The sequence below is a fragment of the Capronia coronata genome (genome assembly GCF_000585585.1).
Source record: "Capronia coronata CBS 617.96 chromosome Unknown acBCG-supercont1.2, whole genome shotgun sequence".
NCBI lineage: Eukaryota > Fungi > Ascomycota > Eurotiomycetes > Chaetothyriales > Herpotrichiellaceae > Capronia > Capronia coronata.
This window is the reverse complement of record NW_006912894.1, coordinates 1,520,443-1,535,826: the sequence shown is the minus strand read 5'-3', so window position 1 is coordinate 1,535,826 and position 15,384 is coordinate 1,520,443. Positions and strand designations below refer to the sequence as shown.

The window sequence follows — 15,384 nt, the reverse complement described above, 5'->3', positions numbered from 1 at the left end:
ACCCCTTCAACATCTCGCTGTTGCTGCTTGCACACACAACGGCGCACAGTCGACCTAATGATCCTTGACGAATTGATGAAATATCGATATCGGAACCGCCACGCTGAGCTGGAAACCCCAAAAGGTGAACAGGGAGCTGGAGCTGGAGCTGAAGCTTGATAGTGGTACACTCTTTTTTTTTTAACGCAAATGGTTGTGGGGAGATTTGCTGGTGTGCTGAAACCGGACGACGGCCTGTGCGTGCTGATGGTTAGAGGGAAAGGCTTCAAGTCCTGTCCCACCGTCGCTAAAGCCCTGGGAACACTGTGGTAATGGTAGGGTGATTGCGCCTTCGCAGTGAGCAACACGAGATACTCTCTACACTTCAAGACATGTTCACTGAGTCCAATGTTCCCTTTCATGCCGAGTGTTCAATAGCCCGAGGACGACCCAGGAGCGCTGTCATGTAGTCCAGTTTCAAGGAGCATGACTGCTCAACCTGGCAAACCCATAACCACCTTCTCTGGTGCAGAGGTGTGAACTCCACTGTCAGAACTCACTGCCTAGCAACCCCTCTCTCCGCCCTCTGACCTCTCTGACCAAGCCTTTTGCCTCCTCCACCTCGTAACCATCCATGCACAGTTCTTCGGCCAGTCTCTCGGCCCGGTCCAGGTCCCCGGTCTTCACGCTCCACCGTGCCAGCCACAGCCGTGCTTTTGATGTCGTGGCTGTCGTCCCTGTGCCGAACCCGTCGCCGTCGCCGTCGCCGTCTCCTTCATCTGCGTTCTCGACATCGCTCGCCGCCGAAGCCGGCGACGACAGAATCTCGGTATCATCATCTCCTCCCAGATCTCCGACATCGTCCTCAAGGTTGACATCCGCATCCCGGCCCGCTTCCGCCCTCATGGTAGCCACACGGGCTCGGCGCTCTTCTGCGATTGCGCTGGCCCGGGCCTCCTTGCGTTGGCGTTTGCGTAACGCCTTCTCCGCCTCGAGCACGGACTTGTGGGTGCCGCCCGTCTCCTGCGCAACGCAGAGGGCCATATACCGCGCGGCCTCGGCCTCACCGTCAGGGCCACTGCGCTCGTACAGAAGGGCGATCTGGTACAGAGTCTCCGGGTCGAGTAGTTTGCGTGCGGGAGCGGGTGGTCGCTGCGACTTGAGTTTCGCCGCACTGCTTGTGACGCTTGCGGTGGCGGTGGATGCGGCGAAGCTGGACTGGGGAGAGTTGGCATCGTCGAAGTACGTTCCTGCCACCAGTGCGCGTTTGAGGGCTTTGATGGCCTGGTCGAGTCGATTCATCTTGGTGTAGCAGGAACCCACGGCCTGCCACATCTTGGGATCGTACGGCCTCAAGCCCGCCGCACGTTGATAGTAGAACAGGGCATAGAACCCCATGTCCAGCACCTCGTATGCTTGGCCCAGGCCGTACCACGCTCGATAGTCCTTACGGTTGACGTCGATGGCGCGGCGGTACGACTCGATGGCTGCATGTGTGTTCTTCAACTCAATGTACTCGTGCCCCATCAATGTCCATGCCGACAGGAAGTTCCGGTCCAGCGTCAGGGCGCGGCGGAAGTACATGACTGCTTTTTCATGCTGCGAGCAGAGCGAGTAGTAATTGCCCACCACGCAGCACGTTTCAGGCCGGAACTTGTCAACGGAGGTGGCCAGGTGGGCCAGGAAAGCTAGCTTTGGCCGATCGGCCATCACGTAGAGGATGTTGGAATAGTGGTCCAAGCCGTCGAGCCGGTGTGGATGGGCGGTCAACAGGTCCTGGAAAATCGAGGCGGATACTTCGTAGTCTTTTGCGTGATAATATGATAGCGCAAGCTGGGTCAGTAGGAACGTCGATGTGGGGAAGTAGTTCAGCAAGGTCTTCAAGTACGCGACGGTGTTGGACTGATCGCTCATTGAGAAGAGGTCGACCGATGCGTAGGCTTGATAGATAATGCCCATGATGTTCTGCGGAAGCATAGCGGAGGACATCTGCGCCGTTAGGTCATCGATGGATGACAGCAGGGACGACAATTCCTCCCAGGCTCCCCAGTGATAAGGGTTGAGCCGGACGGAACGCAGCAGCCACTGCTGGGCGAGATCTTCCTGTCTTGACTTGGCCAACACGACCCCATACAGATATTCCAACCATCCCTGCGACCGTTCCAGTCGCGGATCTGCAGCATCTCTCGCTCTGAAGTATGCTTCCAGCCCCCGGGCTAGGGCCGGCAGTTCACGATTTGTAGTTTGTCCTCCGTCTGCAGGGCCTAGGACCATTTCGCTCTCTTCGTCCTTTCTTTTCTCTCCTGCCAAGTATCTGGCGTAGAGTGACAGAAACAGCGATTTCTGGCTGAGACGAGGGAACGGGCTGGCCGAGTTGGCGTCATTCTGCTTTGACTTGCCCTTGGCTCGAGACGGTGTGGATGTGGGTGTTCGTCCTTTCGGCTTGTCGAAGATGGCAAGGCCGCCAGCTGGGATTGCCGGCGACAGAAACACCGCAGCACACCTGTCGAACTCTTTTGTCTCAAAAAACGTCTTTGCCAGGAGGTATTTTGGTGCCTCCTTTGCCTCCAATCTCGCCTCTTCCGGGTCATCGTGAGTCGTTGAGAAGATTCGAAACGAGGGCTGGGCATTATTCGTATCTTGCATACGGGAGTCATTATCGGCCTCGAGGTCTTCAGGTAGGGAGTTCAGGAGTTCGGCCGCCCATTTTGCCGACTGGTATAGACAGCGTTCCGAGCACTTGATCGAGGCTTCGGTGAGGCGCTCCCTCAATTCCAACACAATCTCAGGATCGGTCTCGCCAACAGAGCCGAAGCTATCATTTTGGCGGCGTGGGGCCATTTTACATGGTAGCACAAGGTTCAAGAACGAGAAGTATCACCAATAGAGAAACCTGAAGCCATGATTAGCGGACCCAAGCACCGTTAATCTTGTAGATATGGGCGCAGTTGATGTGCAACTCACGGTTTGACTCCGACGACGCGTTGTGGAGAGTAAATACGCGCCTTGTCGTGTGCAGGACCGTAGCGATACAAACAAGGCTGTGTTTCAGCCTCGCCGGCATTGGTACATGAAGCGAGGACAAATCTTCGCAATGATTGGGCCACACACGAGCTGCTGGCCCAAGGACAACAGCTTTACGAGTCTAGAGGCACAACAGATTTTAAGTCTCTATGCCAGATGCTGAGAGATGACTTGGTGATAGGACAGGGAATGATTGTTGGACTGGTCTTCCCCGTATTCTGCACCAGCACAAGATATGTTTGGCCATAATAATAGTAACTCCGTCCTATGTCCGACGTGCAATCGTGCAATCGTCACACTGGCCTCTCGATCTGGCCATAACAACCTCTCACCTACCATGACAGAGCGCCAGCATTCAATGTACAGGACACCGTTACTCATAGAGAGAGACCTACTTCAGGTGTGATTGTTCAGGTGTTGCGACAGTGCATACTAGGATTTTAAGACAAGCTTGAACGCCGAGCCACTGAAACACAGTAATGTGCCAAACCGTCACTTTCATGGACATCTTTCAACAATAAACCACCACCATCATGTCAAAGTACGTATTATCCCCTGAAGCGAGACTGAGAACAGTATCGCATGTTGTCTGGGTGATTAATACAGACTAATCACGCCATTATGACTATAGTAACCGGTACTCCTCGTTAAACCGGCGCACTGCACCATCCTCGTCCCTTTTCCAAGACTATCCTGGCTCCAGACCTTCCAGCTCATCCTCCACCCGTCCAAACTACGCCTATCCATTGCAACCAGATGCAGGCCGGCCGTCTTCCTCACCATACCTAAGCCCTTATCCCGGTGCCAACGGCACACAACACGATTCCTCATCCTCCTTCCGCTCCGCGACCCCCAACTCAAAAGGCCAGTACTCCACCTCCGTGCTTGAGGAACTGGAAGCGCAGAATGAGATCACGGCGACCACAGTGCTGTCCCAAAAAGTTTCCCAACTGAAGTCCTTGACGATCGCCATAGGCGACGAGATCCGAGACTCGAGTGCGCTGGCTAGTCAGATCAATGACACGTTTGAGAATGCGGGGGTCAGGCTCCGGGGCACAATGAGGCGGATGTTGAGAATGGCCGAGCGAACGGGCGTTGGATGGAAGGCTTGGGTACTATTCTTCATCGCCGTCTGGGCTATCTTCGCATACGTCTGGCTGTTCTAGCAACACTTGGGAGTGGATATCACGTTTCATCCGGCCTGGAGCCGCCACTTTGGATTCCACGCTCCGCTATCATGGATAGCGGTAGGCGCGTTGCATGAGAAACGGCCTCGGGCAGCACGTTCTTGTGCCAAACAGAAACCGCCACAAACATATTTCCTGGTCCGCTTCCTCCAGACAAGTCTTCCATTCGCCCCCGCATTGAAGACGACACACTGGACCCCCTCCAGATATCTCGATCCCCTGCTTTCCCTGTACGATACTGAGGGTCACCTTACACCCTTTCTCCCGTCCTGCCTTCTTGTACAACAGTTTTCTACATGGCAGGCATCTCCAGTGGATAGTTTGGGTGCATTACACAACAGAAGGAATCAACAACAAGCAAGGGCGTTGCGGAGTATCTGGACGTACCTTGGAACTGGATTGCCAGCGCGTTTGCCAAAAAACCACAAAGAACCTGGGTTTACACCAGATTGGTGCAATTGACTGGGCTTGGCTTTGGGGAGGATGCTGTCCACACGGCGATCAGGAGCTCAGTAGGACCTTGCTAAGTTCTGCTATACCCCGAATCTCACCCGAGGACATGCAAACGAAGAAAATGCGAAAAGAACAAGCAAACTGGAAATAGCTAATGGTAATTTGTGCCCTCTTTCCTGAGTGATGGTTGATGCTCCAGCGCAGAAACACGTGCGCTTTCATCTCCCATCGTCTATGATCCTGTATGTGAGGTGTCCTTTTCCACCCAAGTCTACCGCTCCCTTCTCGTCCTTCCACCCAACAATCGTCCACTCCGGCTGCGCGTCTCCCTCTGGCCCTGTCCTTGACTAGCAGCACCCTCCTGGCTCGCCTGGCGATTAAGCGGCGTTTCCCAGTCCTGTGCTACCGTCCCTTCAGCTTGTCCCACAGCTGGCGATGGAGTGAAAAGCCCACCGCTCGATATGCCAGTAGAAGTAGTCGTGGTTTCAATATCGGCGGCATTCACGGGCGCGCTCGCAATCACAGCATTGCCTCGGCGCACGGCCCGCCCGAACAGTGTCCGCCTCGCGCTCCCGCCGACCGCAGCGGCCGCGCCGTCGAGCCAGTTTCGCGCAGCTGTTGCGCGGGAAGGATTTTCATTCCCGTGCAAACCTGCTGCGCCTGCTCTGCTTGATAGCGAGTCCGATCCCGCAGCCACGGGGACGCCTCTGCTCGTAGTGGCTCGACCGCCGATCCCTCTTGCACCGGTGGAGATGAAGGCGTCGTCTAGATCCCGGTCCAGTTCGGCGTCGACTTCGAGCGGGCTGTCGAGCATTGCTGGCGTCTGGATGTATTGGTGTTGCTGCTGAGCCTGGGCGTGAGCGTGAGCATGAGCATGGGCGCGGTTTCCAGAAATGACTCTTGCCGGGCCCTCTGTGTCCACATACGCAGCGGCAGGCGTGGGTCGATTGTAGGTATAGCCGTGATGGGCCGAGTCGGGGACCTCTTGATGCCCGTGAGGATGAGGACTCTGACCCACAGAAGGGCCGATGATCCAGGGTCCGGAGCTTCTTCGTTGTGAAACTCGCCTGGAGCCGCTAGGGTAAGTTGACTGTCTACCAGAGCTAATTCGGCGTGACGGTCCCAGCAGGCTTGAACGCTGGTGCGCTGGCTGTATCTGAGTGCCCGGGAGGATGGAGATATCCATTTCACTTTCGTCCAATTCCGTATCGGTATGTTCCCAAGCCTGTTCTGATTCGGCCTCGGGAATGTCGTCGTCTAGATCTCGCTCTCCAGGTTCCGTGCCGCGCCTGTCCTCAAAGATCTCGTCCTCGTCGAGCATCGCGTCGGCCAGATCTTCTGCGTCGCGCTCATCGTAGTTGTCGTACCGATCACTTCCCCGATTGGCGATGTAAACGCCGGCCACGCTTGCAGATGCGTGCATCCTGACTCGGGCGGCAGCATGGACCGGTGATAGCGCAGCAGCCTCATCCTCGTCAGTGTCTGGTTCTCGGCGTGTATCGTAGACCCAGTCTGCGTTGGTGGTTTCCGCTTCTGGAGACATAATTTCATCATCGTCTTCGTCTTCTTCCACCCCGTCGTCGGCGTCGGCATCAGGAATCTCATCGTCGAGATCTCCCTCCATGCCATCTTCCTCGTCGACATCCTCGAACTCATCGGACAGTTCTTCACCATCATCTTCGTCGCCTTGTTCATCGGCATCGGCGTCCGGAATGTCTTCATCAAGATCCCGCCCTTCGCCGGGCTCCCCAGTCTCCCCGAGTTGCGCCAGACGATCCTGTTCATCCGCTTCCTGCTGCATTCTCTCTTGCAGTTCGACCTCTCTCAGTTGCCTTTCGACCTCCTCCCGCTCGAGTTCCTCTTCGCGTCTACCCAGCATGGTCTTGGCACACCCTGCAGGCTTCAGCCAGCTGTAGCCGTACATGGCTATCGCCATCTTGCGCTGGGCGATTGTTCTCTCATCAGCGCTGAGGATGGCGAGCGTGTTGTTACGCTGCAAAGCTGTAGCGTGCGCCTTCTGCCGACGAGATGTTTGTTGGTGAGCAGCTGAGTGTTGGTTGAAGGCCGACAGATCAGATGATGCATTAGTGAGGGGTGGGAGGAGTGACGCCGAAGGAGGTGGGAGAAATGGGAGAGAGGTCGTCAAGAACATTTTGTCAGAGACTCCTTGAAAGGACCAAGTTGCGTGGATAACAATGTCCCCCGTCCCCGGCGTATCCTTTCTTCGATTTCCCGCGCTGTTCGAATGACAGACGCAACGGAGATGATAGTCAGCCTCTCTTCAAGATGTGCGTTGTGGCCCGGGGTGTCGAGTTATGCTTGTGACGTCGATGGCTGGGTTAGAGTGTGCACGCTGAAAGTCGCAAAGGGCAAGTCCCGGATGGCCAGAAACGCAGTGCTTTTCCACCAGACTTTATCTCCTCGCAGCTAGATTGATATGTCAACAGCCCGATATGTGGACACGCGAACGGTACTGCCGTCCAAGGAGCCAAAGCCTAAGAAATCTCCCGCAAAGCGTCGAGATCAATGTGATGGTTGGTTTTCTCTCACGTATAAACAACAAGATACTGCTAGTAGAAGGACATCAGGATAGCGCACTAATCAAAACGCTAGTAGGCGCCACCAGCCTTTAGTCGCTCAATGGCCATATTTCGCATATCAATGACTGGATTATTTATTAGACTAATTATGCCGCGTTACTATTATACCCATTCTATCCCTTGTGCTACAACATATTGGACTACTCGAGCAGGAAAATCATTGGAAGGGCTACATTGATTCTGCTATCTACAGTTGGCTATGTTGATACATCCCACTTGGCAGTTTGATCCAGCCCCTATGTGACCTTTTCTTCTACAATAAATAACTCGACTTTCCCAATTCAATTTCATAACCTTGCAAACTTTCTACCATGAGCCACGCAATGAACACAATGACTGGATGATTTTGAAATGCCAGAAGACAGAAAACTCCCCGCTGATAAACGATCGTAAGATGTGGAGACATGACCCATCGTTGTGAAAGCATGGGATGTGCGAAAAGTCGTCAGAGCCGTTTCCGTACTCGCTCCGTAGTCCTTTCATAAACCTGGTAGCGGAAAGCGCCGAATCGACCGCCAGCACTCATCATGTCGTCCCAAGGCTGTAATGATCGAGGAAACCACCCATATAACCCAATGGTACTTTTTACTGCTCGACCTTTTGCTCGCCTGATGTTTCAATTTGGTACAGCGCAGCCGTCCGATCAGGCAGCGGTTTTGATGTCCGTGTTGCGCTTGAAGTCCTCCGCAGCGTGTGCCATATCGCCTTGCTGGTCAGCCTTGGACGGTTTCGGCTTTGGAACAGCATCGTGCTGCACGCGGCGGACAATGCCACCTGTCACGGGAAGAACAGAGCTCTCGCCCATAAGGTAAGAGTCCACTTGTCTAGCGCACATTCGGCCTTCGTTGATGCCCCATACGATAAGAGACTGGCCGCGACGGCAATCACCGGCCGCGAAGACTCCCGGGAGGTTGGTGTTGTACATGTTCTTGGGTGTCTTGATGTTCTTGCGTGGGTCAAGCTCGACTTCCGAGTCGAAGAGACGGTCGTCTGGGCCGAGGAAACCCATGGAGAGCAGTACGAGGTCCGCTGGGAAGTACTCGTCGCTGCCTTCCTTGGGCTTCATCTCCCAGGCACCAGTTGATCCTTTGGTCCATTCCACCCGGTTGGTATTGATGCCGACCACCTTGCCATCCTCCATCACAAAGTCTTTGGTCATGACACAGTATTCACGAGGATCCTTGCCATAGTGTTGTTTGACTTCGGTGTGGCCATAGTCAACACGGTAGATTCTGGGCCACTGAGGCCATGGGTTGTCGCGAGCCCGTTCCGGGGGAGGCTGTGGCAGAAGCTCAAAGTTGGTGATGGACTTGGCGCCGTGGCGCAGAGAGGTGCCAATGCAGTCATTACCGGTATCACCGCCTCCAATGACGATGACGTGCTTGTCTTTGGCGGAGATGTAGTGGCCATCGCCCAGCTCGGAGTCAAGGAGCGATTTCGTGTTGGCATGCAAGAACTCCATGGCGAAGTGGATGCCCTCGGCCTCTCTGTTCTTGATCTTCAAATCACGGGGGACTTGAGCACCGGTAGAGATGACAACTGCGTCGTAGCTGTTACGGAGTGACTCCAAACTGACTTTCTCGCCGGGGCCAACCATGACACCGGTCTCGAACTTGACGCCTTCGGCAGCCATGAGATCCACACGTCGTTGGACAATGCGTTTATCAAGCTTCATGTTGGGGATACCATACATGAGCAAGCCGCCAGCACGGTCGGACTTTTCGTACACGGTCACCGTATGTCCCGCGCGATTGAGCTGATCGGCCGCAGCAAGGCCGGCTGGGCCGGATCCGATGATGGCGACCGTCTTGCCAGTTCGCTCCGGGGGTGGAGTTGGAACCATCCAGCCCATCTCAAAGCCTTTGTCGATGATGGCGCATTCGATGCTCTTGATACCCACAGGATCTTCATTGATTCCCAGAACACAGGCCCCTTCGCAGGGGGCAGGGCACACACGACCGGTGAACTCCGGGAAGTTGTTCGTCATCAACAGGCGGTTGAGTGCATCCTTCCATTGGTCCTGGAACACGAGTTCATTCCATTTGGGGATAATGTTGGAGATTGGACAGCCGGTGTCAGATTGGCAGAATGGCACGCCACAATCCATGCATCGCGCTGATTGATACTTCAGTTCGTCCTCACTCAAACGTGACGAGAGCTCCGCCCAGTCCTTGGTTCGGGTCTTAGCGCTGCGATACTTCTCGCTCCGACGGGTGTACTTCATGAAGCCGCGAGTCTTGTCGAGGACAAGTGCACTCTTTTGCTTGGCCTTGTCAGCATCACCATTGATGCCTTCCTCAATATCAAGCATGTCGACCTTCTTCTGCTTGGCCTCTTTTTCAATGGCAGCATCGCGTTGTCCCTGGTGAAGATTGCGAACAGGATTGCCGGGAAGTATCGGCAAGGGGTACTCAGCCTTCTTTGCCTCTTCAGCCTTCTTCATTTGTTCAGCCAGTACTCTCTTGTAGTCGGTAGGCAAGACCTTGACAAATCGAGGAAGCGCACGGTTGAACTCCAGTAGAATGCGCGCGGCGAGTTCAGAACCAGTATAGTGGTGATGGTCTTCGATCATTCCGCGTAGGAATGCAATCTCGGAAGGCTCCTCGACACCAGATACTTCCACCATCTCCATGTTGATCTTGGAGTGGAAGTCTTGATTCATGTCAAGCACGTAGGCGATACCACCCGACATACCCGCCGCAAAGTTCCGGCCAGTACTACCGAGCACAACAACACGCCCGCCGGTCATGTACTCACAACCATGGTCGCCAACACCTTCAACGACAGCATTGGCGCCAGAGTTTCGAACAGCGAATCGCTCGGCAGCCACACCCCGGAAGTAGCAGGTGCCGCTCGTTGCACCGTACAGACAAGTGTTGCCGATCAAGATGTTCTCCTCCGCCTTGAATACTGCGCTGCGTGGAGGGTAAATGATCAAACGGCCACCAGAAAGACCCTTGCCAACATAATCATTGGAGTCGCCCTCCAGTTCCAGCGTGACGCCGGGAGCGAGGTAAGCACCAAATGACTGACCAGCGGAGCCTCTGACGTTGACATGAATCGTATCTTGAGGCAGGCCAGTTTCGCCATACCGCTTGCTAATATGGTATGACAGAGTTGCGCCCAAGGTTCTGTCCGTGTTGACAATGTCGGTCTCAATACGGCACGGGAGACCTTTCTCCAGGGCCAATTCAGACTCTGAGATAAGCTTGTTGTCCAGCCGGGTGTGCAGCTTGTGGTCCTGTTTGCGGACATTGTACGTTGCAACGCCAGGACGAATGGAGTGGGCTGGGGTCAAGATGAGGGACAAATCGAGATTCTGAGTCTTGGGGCTGCGAAGGTCGTCGCGCACTTTCAGGAGCTCCGCACGTCCAACCATTTCGTTCACGGTCCGTATCCCAAGTCGGGCCATGATGGCGCGCAATTCATTGGCAATGTAGTAGAAGAAATTGATCACATGCTCGGGAGTGCCTTGGAATTTCTTCCGGAGAACGGGGTCTTGCGTGGCAATGCCGACCGGGCAGGTATTCAGATGACACTGAATCATCGAGTCAGTAAAGGATCAGTAGTATAACCAGGCATTGGGTTTCTTACCTTTCGCATCATGATACAGCCCATAGCAATGAGCGGGGTCGTGGCAAAGCCCCATTCTTCAGCACCGAGCAAACAGGCAATGGCCACATCACGACCAGTTCGGAGTTGGCCATCGGTCTGCACTATAACACGACCGCGGAGGTCGTTGAGAACAAGGGTCTGATGGGTCTCAGCCAGGCCAAGTTCCCAGGGCAGGCCAGCATATTTGATACCGGTCCATCTTGAAGCACCTGTACCACCATCGTGGCCGGAGATCAGAATGTGATCGGCCTTTGCTTTCGCAACACCGGCCGCCACGATACCTACTCCTACTTCAGACACCAATTTGACAGAGACTCTGGCCCTAGGGTTGGAGCACTTCAAATCATAGATGAGCTGTTTCAGATCTTCAATAGAGTAAATGTCGTGATGAGGTGGAGGCGAAATCAAACCAACACCAGGAGTGGAGTGTCTAGTGCGGGCAATTGACTCAGAGACTTTGTGACCTGGAAGCTCACCACCTTCACCAGGCTTCGCACCCTGGGCCATCTTGATTTGAAGCTCGTCAGCATCCGCTAGGTAGTTGGAGGTGACACCAAAACGTCCTGAGGCAATTTGCTTGATGGCAGATCGCATCGAGTCTCCGTTCTCCATCTTTAGGCTTCGTTCGGGATCTTCACCGCCTTCGCCGGTGTTCGACTTACCACCCAAGCGATTCATGGCGACAGCGAGAGTGGAGTGCGATTCCATGGAGATAGAACCGTAGGACATAGCACCAGTGACGAATCGTCGGACAATTTCTGTCCATGGCTCAACCTGATCAATTGGCACGGGCTGACGTTGCTCAAAGTCGAAATCAAGCAGGCCTCTCAGTGTACAGTTCTTGATTTGCTCGTACTCGGAGATGGAGTAAGCTTCATAAGATTTGTCGTTCTTTGTTCGAACGGCGTCTTGGATGTTGGCAATGCTCACAGGGTCGTTGATGTGAGGCTCGCCACCATCGCGCCAGTGATATTCGCCGGTCTCAGGTAAACCGGGAATATCGCGGATGTGTCGAGTGGGATATCCTCTCTCGTGGAAAGCAAAAGCATCCTCGGCAATGGTTTCGAAAGTCATGCCACGAACACGGGTGGCTGTTCCAGAGAAACAACGGTCAACAACCGAGTCATCGATACCGAGGGCTTCGAAGATCTGGGCGCCCTTGTAAGACTGAAGAGTGGAGATTCCCATCTTGCTCATGACCTTGAGGATACCTCCGTCGCACGAAGCCTTGTAGTTGGCAATGACCTCTTTGTCGCTAAGCTTCTTCCTGATGAGCCCTTGTCGGTTCATCTTCAGAATGCATTCCATGGCCAAGTAAGGGTTGATGCCATCTGCACCATATCCAACCAGAACACACATGTGATGCACTTCTCTAGCCTCAGCTGTTTCCACGATGATTGCAGCTCGAGATCTCCACTTGTTTCGAACCAGATGGTGATGCACAAGGCCAGTAGCCAGAAGTGCGGACACCGGAACTCTATCTTCGGATGTGGCTCGATCGGACAGAATGATGATCTTATCACCCTCCTCGATGGCAGCGGTCGCCGCATCGCAGATGTCGTCAAGAGCTTTCATGTAGCCATCTGTGCCAGCGGACTTCTCGAAAGTGATGTCGATGACGCGGACAGTCCAGTCCTTGTTGTACTGGCTCAGATTCTTGATTGCGTTGAAGGTTTCAATTTCAAGGATCGGAGAGGGGAGCAGGAGTCGACCACATTGGGATTCGTCCATCTCTAGCAGATTGCCTTGGGGCCCGACATAACATTCCAGAGACATCACAATGGCTTCCCGGATGGGATCGATAGGTGGGTTGGTGACCTGGGCGAACAACTGTCTGAAGTATTCATAGAGCAGACGCGGTTGTTGAGCAAGAGCGGCCAAAGGAGCATCGTTGCCCATGGACCCAAGTGCCTCCTTTGAGTCGGCCGCCATAGGTCCAAGCAGCAGACTGACTTGTTCGTACGAATAGCCGAACGCGCGGAGTTTGGTATCCTCCTGAACGGTCTCCTCTGTGAGTTTGAAACCCAAATCAAGTTCTTTAGCCAGCGACTCGTATATCAATGGCATCTTCATCAGATTCTTGTCGAGCCACTGTTGGAAAGGCTGTCGGTTTGCCACAGTGGCCTTCAGCTCGGCATCATCAATGATGCGTCCAGCTTGGGTATCTACCAGTAGCATCTTACCGGGTTGCAGGCGGCCTTTGATGACTACCCGTTCCGGTTCAATGGCAATGGTGCCCACCTCGGATGCGCAGACAATTCTGTCATCATCGGTCACGTAGTATCTGCAAGGTCTGAGACCGTTTCGATCCAAGTTCGCTCCGCAGTAACGACCGTCAGAGAAGGTGAACAGAGCTGGGCCGTCCCAAGGCTCCATTAAACAGGCCGTGTACTCGTAGAAAGCCGCCTTCGCTGGATCCATGGCGGTATTGCCTTGCCACGCCTCAGGAACCATCATCATAACGGCCTCCGGAAGAGACAGTACACGATTCATCACCAGAAGCTCTAGGACGTTATCAAAAGCGGCGGAATCAGAACCTCCATCTTCGACGATGGGGAAGAGCTTCTCGAGGTCATCTCCGAAAAGGTCGGATTTCAACACTCCCTCTCGGGCTCTCATCCAATTTTTGTTGCCTCGAAGAGTATTGATTTCACCGTTATGAGCAAGCCACCGCAGAGGTTGTGACCGGTCCCATGAAGGGAACGTATTTGTGGAGAACCGAGAGTGGACGAGAGCGAAATGACCTTCGTAGTCCACGGAAACGAGATCATGGTAGTACTGATAAACTTGGACTGGCGCAAGTTGTCCCTTGTAAACAATGTTTCTGTTGCTCAACGAGCACACGTAGAACCACGGTTTCCATCGAGGGTCATGCGAGACTGTCTTTCTGAGGACGTACAGCTTCCGTTCAAAGTCGATGGAATCGAATTGTTCAGGGTCAGTGGTTTCAGGTTTGTTGCCGGTACCATACGCGGAAGCAAGCACGACAAAGGGCTGCAGAATGATCGGCTCGCGTGAAAGTGCCGCGGGACCAAGGAGGGTGGAATCTCTGGGAACCTCTCTCCAACCAAGGGTGCGCAGTCCCAAAGACTGGGCGGTCTCTTCAAAGCTCAGGGTGGCGTGTTTCAGCATTTCCGTGTCTGGCTTGAAGAAGAGATTACCGGCAGCATATTGACCCAGTGGTGGCAACTCCACACCAACCTCACGAGCAAAGTTCTTGACGAAGAATTTGTGTGGGATGGATGTCATGACACCAGCGCCATCGCCATCTCGTGCATCTGAGCCGACTGCACCACGATGGGTCATGTTACAAAGGAGGTTTCGTGCTGTAGACTGTTAGACGAGGCCACATTGCCGCGGCACCGGGGAATATAGAGCTCACCATCGCTAATGATCTTGTGGCTCGCCTTGCCCTTAATATGGCTGCACGACAATTAGCACGCTTTCCCGTGTTTTTGGAGGCTGAGGCGATTCTTACGCAGCAAAGCCTACACCGCACGCATCTTTCTCCAAGCCAGGGTCGTACAATCCCTGCTTCACGGGTAAGGCCTCACCCCATCCATAGCCCTTCGTGGGCTGATACGGAGTGTACTCTTCCTGCACCTCGGCTGGTTCGATCTCTTGATTGTATGTTTCCTCCACAACTGGGCCCATCCTATGGTCGACGGGCGACAGTTTTCCGAAGGGGCGGAGGAAAGGTGGGTGGCGGATGCGGTCTGGTGTGCGAAACGTCGTCTGCGCTGGGACTGTCGAGGACAACCGCTCCAAGGGGTTGATATCTGAGGACTGAGCTCCGATGGATATTCTACGAGCCTGACGACGACAAAGAGACAGACTGACTGGGAGCTGAGTGGTAAACAGGAAGATGGGAGGAAGGGTGTGGACAAAAGGGAAGAAAAGGAAGAAATTGGGTCGCAAGGTGTGGGGTTTGGAGTCTTGAGTTTGCGAGGACTTTTCTGCTGGTGCTGAGTGGCTAGCCTCAGTCAGTCCTCGTCAGAGGGTCTAAAGAGTGTGTTCGGGGACAGCAGTAGGAGTCCGCCGGTTGACTAGGTGGGCGTAGGGACTAAGATCTCGGGTGATCAAAGACAACAAAACGTCGCAAGCTGCCGACAGAGAGCCCGTGGCACAATTGCGAGAGGTGTGCCAGTGTGTGTTCACTGCGCAGAAGTGAAGGTGGGGGATGCCTGCGGAATCCCTGTCACCGGGCGTTCATTTGTGCATGGGCAGCTCTATTCGTGCCTGTGGGTTGCTCGATAGAACAGATGGATGGAGTCTCATCGGCTCCATGGCCACCATGCCGCATGTGCTGATAAGGAGGTCTATGCCCAATCACTGCCTTGATTTTGGACATCGATTACCATTTGCAATCGCCCTCAGAGAAGAAGTCCCGCCGCTACCGGCGCTCTCTTTTCATTATTTATTGTTACCCAGTACCCAGGTAGGTATTCGGTAGGTAGGTACATGTAGGTACCCATGGGTCCCCACCGTATTATAGGTACCTACATTATACTCTCTACTAGGTACTC

The 15,384-nt window shown here is 54.2% G+C and overlaps 4 protein-coding genes across 4 annotated transcripts; 1 reads left to right on the top strand and 3 right to left on the bottom strand.

Annotated features, from left to right (window-relative positions):
* Positions 1-528: 528 nt before the first annotated feature.
* On the bottom strand, positions 529-2,820 carry A1O1_02221 (anaphase-promoting complex subunit 8; the record flags this gene model as incomplete). Its single annotated transcript, XM_007723132.1, has 1 exon — positions 529-2,820. One exon carries the CDS (start codon positions 2,818-2,820, stop codon positions 529-531), a length of 2,292 nt encoding a protein of 763 aa, XP_007721322.1.
* A 716-nt stretch (positions 2,821-3,536) lies between these two features.
* Positions 3,537-4,169, top strand: A1O1_02220 (uncharacterized protein; the record flags this gene model as incomplete). Its single annotated transcript, XM_007723131.1, has 2 exons — positions 3,537-3,544; positions 3,635-4,169. The coding sequence occupies 2 exons, from the start codon at positions 3,537-3,539 to the stop codon at positions 4,167-4,169; spliced, it is 543 nt and encodes a 180-aa protein (XP_007721321.1).
* A 745-nt stretch (positions 4,170-4,914) lies between these two features.
* A1O1_02219 (uncharacterized protein) lies at positions 4,915-6,795 on the bottom strand (the record flags this gene model as incomplete). Its single annotated transcript, XM_007723130.1, has 1 exon — positions 4,915-6,795. The coding sequence occupies one exon, from the start codon at positions 6,793-6,795 to the stop codon at positions 4,915-4,917; it is 1,881 nt and encodes a 626-aa protein (XP_007721320.1).
* Positions 6,796-7,886: 1,091 nt separating this feature from the next.
* Positions 7,887-14,512, bottom strand: A1O1_02218 (glutamate synthase [NADPH]; the record flags this gene model as incomplete). Its single annotated transcript, XM_007723129.1, has 4 exons — positions 7,887-10,781; positions 10,838-14,184; positions 14,241-14,281; positions 14,337-14,512. The coding sequence occupies 4 exons, from the start codon at positions 14,510-14,512 to the stop codon at positions 7,887-7,889; spliced, it is 6,459 nt and encodes a 2,152-aa protein (XP_007721319.1).
* Between the last annotated feature and the right edge of the window lie 872 nt (positions 14,513-15,384).